We start from the raw sequence: 9,587 nt of genomic DNA, 5'->3' as shown, positions 1-9,587 counted from the left end.
ATAACACAAGCTAGAATTTGTTTGCTTCACTTTATTTGGGATATACTGCCCTCTAGTGACCTCAGTGATGATGTGCTCACTAAACACCTACAGAAAGGACAGTGTGTGTCCTACTTTCAAATGAACAGGCTGACGTTGTCATATAGGTTAGCACTGCTATTTCTAGTCTGATTTATATCTCAACTGTAATATTGCATTCGCATAAACCAAGGCATTTAGAGTTTCTTGATGTTGCAGGTTTTGGGGCAGCGACGGTCCAGGGGGCCTCCAAAAAAGACATCCAGACACAGCTGTTTCTTAGGAATAGAGACCTTCGCTGAGCTCATCTGGGAGGGCTGGGAGCTGGGAAGAGAATATACCAAGTCACTTATTCTGAAAAATGTTCATGAAAAACTTCAGAAGCTCAGTTTCAGGTGAGATTCTGGATAACACAGAGGACACAGTCTTTTATTAGGTGATTTCACATTAGTATGGAGATGTTTATATGTGAAAATACATGATGCGGATATGTAAATTGTCTTTTGTCTGTGAAACAGCGTGTTTGGTATTTACAACCCCAATTCCAAAAAAGTTGGGACGCTGTGTAAAACATAAATAAAAACAGAATGTGAAGATTTTCCTCCGGGTGCTCCGGTTTCCCCCACAGTCCAAAGACATGCAGGTTAGGTTAACTGGTGACTCTAAAATTGACCGTAGGTGTGAATGGTTGTCTGTGTCTATGTGTCAGCCCTGTGATGACCTGGCGACTTGTCCAGGGTATACCCCGCCTTTCGCCCATAGTCAGCTGGGATAGGCTCCAGCTTGCCTGCGACCCTGTAGAAGGATAAAGCGGCTAGAGATAATGAGATGAGATGAGAATGTGAAGATTTGAAAATCATGGAAACCGGACATTTCATTGAAAATAGTACAAAGACAGCATATCAAATGTTGAAACTGAGAAATTGTATTGTTTTTTGAAAAATATATGCTCATTTTGAATTTGAGGTCAGCAACATGTTTCAGAAAAGTTGGGACAGGGATAATGAAAGACTGAAAAAGTTGTGTAATGCGAAAAAAAAACTAATTTGGTTAATTGGCAACAGGTCAGTAACATGATTGGGTGTAAAAAGAGCATCCCAGAGAGGCGGGGTCTCTCAGAAGTAAAGATGGGGAGGGGTTCACCGCTCTGTGAAAGACTGTGTGGGCAAACAGTGCAACAGTTCCTCAATATAAAATTGCAAAGAATTTGGGGATCACATCATCTATGATACATAATATCATTAACAGAGTCAGAGAATCCTGAGAAATCTCTGAATGCAAGAGACGAGGCTGAAAACTGACAGGATGTCTGTGATCTTCAGGCCCTTAGGCGACACTGCATTAAAAGCAGACACGTGTCTGTAGTGGAAATCGCTGTATGGGCTCAGGAACACTTCAGAAAACCATCGTCTGTGAAAACAGATCATTACTGCATCCACAAATGCAAGTTAAAACCAGATATAAACAATATCCAGAAACACCGCCACCTTCTCTGGGCCTGAGCTCTTTTATGATGGACTGAGGCGAAGTGGAAAATTGTCCCGAGGTCTGATGAATCAAAAGCAGAAATTCTTTTTAGAAATCATGGACATCACGTCCTCCAGGCTAAAGAGGAAAGGGACCATCTGGCTTGTTATGAGTGCGCAGTCCAAAAGCCAGCATGAGTGCACATGACATGGGTAGCTTGTACATCTGAGAAGTCATCATTAATGCTGAATGATATATACATGTTTCAGAGCAATATGCTGCTGTCCAGACAAAATCTTTTTCAGGGAAGGCCTTCCTTCTGTCAGCAAGACAATGAATGCCAAACCGCTCTCTGCACATATTAAAACTACATGGCTCTGTTGTAAAAAAGTCCGGGTGCTAAACTGGCCTGCCTGCAGTCCAGACCTGTCTCCCATTTAAAACATTTGGCGCATTATGAAGCACAAAATACAACAAAGGAGACCTTGAACTGTTGAGCAGCTGAAATTGTATATCAGGCAAGAACAGGACAACATTTCTCTTTCAAAACTACAGTAATTGGTCTCCTCAGTTCCCAAACGTTTACAGAGTGTTGTTAAAAGTAGAGGCGATGCAACACAGTGGTAAACATGCCCCTGTCCCAACTTTTTTGAAATGTGTTGCTGACATCAAATTCAAAATGAGCATATATTTTTCAAAAAACAATAGCATTTCTCAGTTTCAACATGTGATATGTTGTCTTTGTACTATTTTCAATAAAATATACGGTTTCCATGAATTGCAAATGATCACATTCTGTTTTTATTTACATTTTACAGTGTCAAAACTTGTTTGGAATTGGGGTTGTATTTATTTATATTGATTGATATTTTTGGGTGGCACGGTGGTGTAGTGGTTAGCGCTGTCGCCTCACAGCAAGGAGGTCTGGGTTCGAGCCCCGTGGCCGGCGAGGGCCTTTCTGTGTGGAGTTTGCATGTTCTCCCCGTGTCCGCGTGGGTTTCCTCCGGGTGCTCCGGTTTCCCCCACAGTCCAAAGACATGCAGGTTAGGTTAACTGGTGACTCTAAATTGACCGTAGGTGTGAATGTGAGTGTGAATGGTTGTCTGTGTCTATGTGTCAGCCCTGTGATGACCTGGCGACTTGTCCAGGGTGTACCCCGCCTTTCGCCCGTAGTCAGCTGGGATAGGCTCCAGCTTGCCTGCGACCCTGTAGAACAGGATAAAGCGGCTAGAGATAATGAGATGAGAGATGAGATTGATATTTTTGCCTTGACATTTTTCTTGTTTCTTTTTTTTTTTTTAGACCGCCTGAGTCCAAAGTCTTTACCACACTGTTTCCTCAGACCATCATTCTTAGTCCTGGGACATCTTTTTCTCTGCCAATCACTTTCCATCCCCTTCAGGAGGTACAACATCTAAACTAATTATATTCTGTTTGCTTTTCTTCTGTTTTGTATTACAGTTTCCTTGTACACACAGTTTTATTCAAAAAAAGTATGAAATTATTGCATGTGTTGCGTCTATGTTATGTAGAGTATTCATTTGTATAGAAATAGTGTACTTTTGTTCATGAATTGCTCCTGTGCCTGTTTACATTTCCTCTGCAGTGTGAACATGTGGACAGTATTGAGTTCCAGAGTAAGGAAGGGACATTTCTAGTGAAACTGCATGCTGTGATGCTACAGCATGCACTAGAACTTCCTGATTCAGTGCAGTTTCAATTGTGTGCTGTCCACAACAGCACAAACACCAGCTTCCTCTTACGCAATGCCAGGTATGGAAACCTCAAGGGGAATTTTTAGAAGAACATTTTTTATGGAAATTTCATGACTATCAGGTGAACATCATCGTTATGTGATATGGTAGAAATGAAACTGAGTAGTTCTTAATATTCAGGCCAATAGGTTTAGGAACTACGACTTTTTTAAGCAAAAAAGAAACGATAATCAATGTGGCTTTCCTGTTGTTGTGTGTTAGTAAGCTGCAGACCCGTTTCCAGTGGACGGTGGAGCCACCGTTCGAGCTCTCTCCGCTGAGTGGGGTTCTGGAGCCAGGAGAGCAGTGCAGGGTCTCTGTAACTTTCAAACCTCCACAAGCACTGGTGTACCAGACAGAGGCATCTTGCACATTTGGGAAGGAGGGAGAGAACAAATGCACAATGTTACTAAAGGGATTGTGTGAGTTGAACAGTTATACCATTTGCATTTATTCATTTGGGTGATACTTTTAGATAAAGCAGCTTAGAGTTTTGACAGGATATAACTGGACAATTGAGGGTTAAGTTCAGGGAACCAACAGTGGTGATCTGGGATTTGAACTCCCAACCTTCAGCAGGCCAAAACCTAAATCACTGATCCACCATTGCCCAATTCTATAAAGGTTCAGGATTTTGTCAAACCCCAGATATATATAAAACTCCTACATCAGGTTGTGAATGAAAAACTAATCAACTATTTTAACAGTCAGTACAAGCTGTTGGTGATTTTCCTTTTTAACCCCTTAGACTTCCAATCTGTGGATCCATACTTCCATTCCTCAGTCTCATATCTACACCTTTACTTTTAATTTCAAGAACTAATTCATAGCGTGTATTGAATAATATGCTGTAATAAAGACAAATATCAAAATAATAAGTTGAGAGTTTATGGCGCATAGAATAAAACTTTCTTATAATACAGTTTCCATTTTTTTTTTTTAAATAGCTAAGTACCCCCACCTACAGATCAGTTCTCTTGGTCAGGAGGAAGGAGGTAGGCTGCTCAAATTTGGCAGTGTAGCAATTGGAAGCTGTTTGGAAAAACACTTTAAGATCTACAACCCTTCATCAGTGAGTCACTTTCATATCCCAGGCCAATGTCTCTACATGTAATCATATCTAATGTTTTTAATTGCTGGGTTTCACATGACATCACATCCACCTCATTAGTTATTCAAAACTTTAGCTGGTGGTCTACCAAAGCTCAGTTGACAAAGTGTTTGTACGGAGAAGGTGCATTGCTTGCATGAAAAATGCCTTACGCTTGCGCTGTTTTAGGTTGTTCGAATCGACCAAACTGTGAAACTGATAAAAGTTTCTTCAGGGTTCCCTGTGAACTAATAAAAAAGGGTGAATGAACACAGGATTTCACAAAAAGACGTCGAGAAAGGTGGCTTTTGAACCTCTCAGTGAAACCGAAGGGAGCCGAGTCGAAGCACGCTCGAGTTTGCAGTGATCACTTGGTGAAAGGTTTGTATCTCCCTCTCAGCTATGTCCTTAGTGTTTTCCAAGTACTTTTCTTGCTGTGTGGCCTTATTTTACGGGACTTTTTTTTAGTCACGAAGCGCTAAAGTCCCCAGCTGTTTCTTTGTTTACTCCTCACTCCTCACAAAGTCCATACTGTATGCATGAAGGTCACGACAAAATTCTTACCCAGCCGTACAGTTACAATGCGCCGTGATCACTTCTCCGTCTTGTTTAACTAAGATCCAGGTCTTTAAAGGGGTTTCTGATGATCTTTGTGAATGATTTACCTGAAAGATAAGAGCCAACACAAGTGAGAATCAAGCGAGCTGTTGCTTGTTTACACTTCAACTTGCAGTGCTTCATTGTAAAGACGTGAACGAAAAGCTTAAAAAAATACATTGGCAAAAACAATACAGGATTCATTCAGCAGCGACTTGATCCCGAGGTCCTTTACCCAGCCACATACAAAACAGTTGTAAGCCTCCATACTCTTCCACGCTTTCATCTGTTTTGCGGTGTAGAAGGACGTCTGCAACACCAGATAGTTCGAGATGTCGGGGAACTCGACTGAAGGGTAGTTTTCGAGATCGTATGACAAATCCTTCTTTCCCAGACTGTCGGGGTCGATTCCATTGCACATAGCGATCTTCTGAATAAATCTAAAGCCAGCAGTGGCTTCTTGATTACAAGCGAACTCTGATAAGTTATTGCTAGTTGTTTGCACTATGGCAGCCGTTTAAACCACCAGCTATTTCACTTCCGGTAAAACCACTAAGAAAAGTCACGTGACTGAAACCCAGCAATACTTATGCCCTTATTTTTTATTTCTTATTGTCATGATTTGTACAATTTTTTTCTCCAACTGACTGGAGCATTATCACCGCAGCCCTATCCTTCTTTCAGGTGTTGACCTCCTTCTCTCTGACTTGTATGAAAAGGCTAGCTTTTATGGAGTCTGTGTTCGAGTGTGATGTGCAGGAAGGGCAGGTGGCTCCGTGCTCAGTACTGAGAGTACCTGTCCGTTTCACCCCACTCACTGTGGACAGCACCAGCGTGGACTACTTCCACCTCAGTTGTCCTGGGGGGGTCAGCACAGATGTGCTCAAAGTCACTGGCTCATGCATAGGTGAGATAAATCAATAAAGCTCTGTTTAGGTACTTTCTGTACCTATGTGCATTTTGTGATTGTGTCTAGGTCTTTATGTCTGCGACAGTCAGTTTATAGCATAATCCAGCTCGAGCGGCGGCTACAATTATCAACACTAACAATCTTTTTGCCATTGCAGAAATAGAGAAGACTTTCAATACGTAAATTGTGCATGAATAATTACTCAAACTTCCACTGGAAAAAAATGAGTTGATTCCCGATTACTTAGCGTATCAGATCATGTGACACTGTTCCACAAGTATTGACACCTTTGTCCACAGTTATCGACACTGTTCCACAATTATCGACACCCAGATGATTATTTATTCAAGAAAATAATCGGTATGTGGTATTAAGTTAACAAAACATAGTTTTTATTTGAAATTTGTTTTACATAGATTTATATTTAGTACAAAATATCTTTTATATAGGCGGCACGATGGTGTAGTGGTTAGCGCTGTCGCCTCACAGCAAGAAGGTCTGGGTTCGATCCCCGTGGCCGGCGAGGGCCTTTCTGTGTGGAGTTTGCATGTTCTCCCCGTGTCCGCGTGGGTTTCCTCCGGGTGCTCCGGTTTCCCCCACAGTCCAAAGACATGCAGGTTAGGTTAACTGGTGACTCTAAATTGACCGTAGGTGTGAATGTGAGTGTGAATGGTTGTCTGTGTCTATGTGTCAGCCCTGTGATGACCTGGCGACTTGTCCAGGGTGTACCCTGCCTTTCGCCCGTAGTCAGCTGGGATAGGCTCCAGCTTGCCTGCAACCCTGTAGAACAGGATAAAGCGGTTAGAGATAATGAGATGAGATGAGATCTTTTATATAAATATATGGATGTCGGTGTTTACGTAAATGAACTGATAATGTTTAACCTGCGTCAGAAAATATTTTTGTTCCACTTTCTACCCACTTTCTAAGTATTTTTGTAGATCACATTTTGTTAATCATTCAGTGTTGTTTGTATTAATTTCTAGTTTTGTAGTTTACCAATAAATGTCTACAGGGAATTGACATTGTGACCACATGAAAATCCAGGTCAAAGGTCAAATTTTTTTTAAAAATTGAGATTTTAAATTTACATCTAAAAATCTAAAATTTCGACTGATATGTGGTAGATATTTACAACAAACTGCAAAAAATATTTTCTGAATGGAATAGAAAAATCTGAATATTTCAAGCATGCAATTAAAAAAAATATATATGCTAGGAATTTAATTCGGGTCTAATTCTATTTATTGCAAAAGGATTCCAAATACTCTATAAACATTCAATTCTGTTATGAATCAGAAAAATAATTATTATAAATCACAGCACTTTTATTTTTTTTAAAGTACTTCATCTACTTCAACAATGTTACACAAAGATCGATCCATAACAGCTGTAAATGTCACTTAATTCCACAGGGTGTCGATAATGTTGGACACCGGTGAAAGCGATCACTATTATCGACACCTCACGTGACTTCTCAAACGCGCGTTTAAGATACAAAATGGCGACTGTCAAACGAAAGCGTAAGAAACAAAGTAGGTTTTGACAAGGAGCTCATGAAATATCTGTGAATTTGATCAGTAAAAACATGTCCATAATCTTTCCACCATGCTTACCTGCAATGATAACATCCGAGTTTTCCTCAAATTGCTGATAATGTTGAAAAAATTCCATCTCAGGTAACGAGCTGTGTCATCAGATGACAAAATCAAAGGGCGAGGCGGGTCTTCCGATTGATTATTTCATTTCATTTTTCATTTCATTATCTCTAGCCGCTTTATCCTTCTACAGGGTCACAGGCAAGCTGGAGCCTATCCCAGCTGACTACGGGCGAAAGGCGGGGTACACCCTGGACAAGTCGCCAGGTCATCACAGGGCTGACACATAGACACAGACAACCATTCACACTCACATTCACGGTCAATTTAGAGTCACCAGTTAACCTAACCTGCATGTCTTTGGACTGTGGGGGAAACCGGAGCACCCGGAGGAAACCCACGCGGACACGGGGAGAACATGCAAACTCCACACAGAAAGGCCCTCGCCGGCCCCGGGGCTCGAACCCAGGACCTTCTTGCTGTGAGGCGACAGCGCTAACCACTACACCACCGTGCCGCCTCCGATTGATTAATTAACCAATAATAACTGTTGTAACTGAAACTCAGCTTTGCAAAATTGTTTTTTATTGGTAAATCTGAAAAGGTGTTGATAATTATGGACTGTTGATAATTGTAGCCGCCGCTCTAGTAATAAAGTAGAAGTGACTGACTTTTGTATGTATCTCTGTCCCTGATCCCTGCAGGTCCGGAGGTTACTTTAAGCTCCTCTGTGGTGGATTTTGGCTGTGTGAAAGAGGAAGAAGAAGAAATGCGTATAATTTATATCATAAACTCCTCTACTGTCCAGGCTCATTACCAGTTTGATATGGACACGGGCAACCATAGTGTGTTCACAATTGACCAGCCAACTGGCATTCTGCCAGCCAAGGGCAGCCTCACTCTGCATTTGAGGTTCCGCCCCCATCATCCCATTGCCTATCACAAGAGAGCAGCTTGCCTTATACTACACAGGGTATGTCGGGGTACAGTGTGAGAGCAGTGTGCCTCATACTATGGCAGGGTTACAGACTATAGATATATGCTGTTTTACTCTATCCACTTTCACTGGATATGAGCAATCGCGTGCTCTGATTGGCTGCTCTACTACTAGGCTATCAGCTCATATACCGTGAGTAGAGAAAAACAAAATGGTTGAGTGTGTTGCTGAACCAACCAAGGACGAAATAAAAACTCTACTCGAAAACAAAACCCCAAAAAATGCAAAAAAAGACAAAATATAGATTGAAAGTATTTGATGGTAAGAACGTGTCTTTTTTATTTTTCAAGAATTATTATTATCGTATTTTTCACAAATTGCTACTGTAATTTCACCGGTTTGTTTGCATTCTAAGCAGAAATGATTTTGTCGGACGTTTTGTAGAAAGTTTTTATTTATCGAATTTGCAAGAAATAAAAATAAAAATGCTCTGTTTCTCAAAATCCAGTGAATGTGGATAGAATAAAACAGTTATTCCACTCAATCTCATTGTACATGGCATATAGCCGACTCGGTGCTACACGCCTCATCAGCTGTCAGCTCATGTACGACTCGATTTCATAGAATAACTGTTAATTAGCTTTAGTTTTACACTAGCAGTCATTGTTAGACCCAAAATAATCAGATCATATTAATTTAATATAATAAGATGATTTTTTTTACTCTTGATATGGACCCTTTATTTCCTTCCATATTTTACTTGTCACCCCTAAATCTCTTCTCCATAAAATTACAGATTTTTCAGATGATATTGTTGAACCTTCTACAAATAGGTACAATTTCTGACAACACGTTTTCCTTTGAACCCCATATTAGGACAGTCGTGAAAATCTTTTGATCAATTCCTCAACAATCTTTTTTTTATTTTTTTATTTTCTCCCTAACTTAAATTTAGAGAGTGAAGTAGCAAGTAGCTGGCACAAGATGCCAGCCAACCACATCTTTTCAAACTGCTGCTCATGCAACATGATGGAGGGCATCACACATTCAGAGGAAATCTGCCCACCTCCACATACATGAGCTCACAGACATCCATGTGATTGAAAGAGTCTGCCACCCCTCACTCCCTGAGAGTAGGGCCAATTTCATGGTTGTCTGTGGCATCATCAGGATTTGAACTTGCAACCTCTGGATGAAAGCTTTTCTCGAGTGTAAC

At 40.9% G+C, this 9,587-nt stretch overlaps 1 protein-coding gene across 1 annotated transcript in view; it reads left to right on the top strand.

Annotated features, from left to right (window-relative positions):
• The first annotated feature begins 228 nt into the window (after positions 1-228).
• cfap65 (cilia and flagella associated protein 65) overlaps positions 229-9,587 on the top strand; it is a 45,494-nt gene continuing 36,135 nt past the window's right edge. The window contains 7 exon segments of the mRNA XM_060930572.1: positions 229-413; positions 2,788-2,890; positions 3,092-3,258; positions 3,462-3,661; positions 4,187-4,311; positions 5,611-5,833; positions 8,139-8,407. Of these exon segments, the coding sequence (XP_060786555.1) occupies positions 229-413; positions 2,788-2,890; positions 3,092-3,258; positions 3,462-3,661; positions 4,187-4,311; positions 5,611-5,833; positions 8,139-8,407 (1,272 nt within the window).

This window comes from Neoarius graeffei, chromosome 9 (genome assembly GCF_027579695.1).
Source record: "Neoarius graeffei isolate fNeoGra1 chromosome 9, fNeoGra1.pri, whole genome shotgun sequence".
NCBI classification, from domain to species: Eukaryota; Metazoa; Chordata; class Actinopteri; order Siluriformes; family Ariidae; genus Neoarius; species Neoarius graeffei.
Note: the sequence above shows the minus strand (reverse complement) of the source record. Positions and strands in the feature narration are given on the sequence as shown.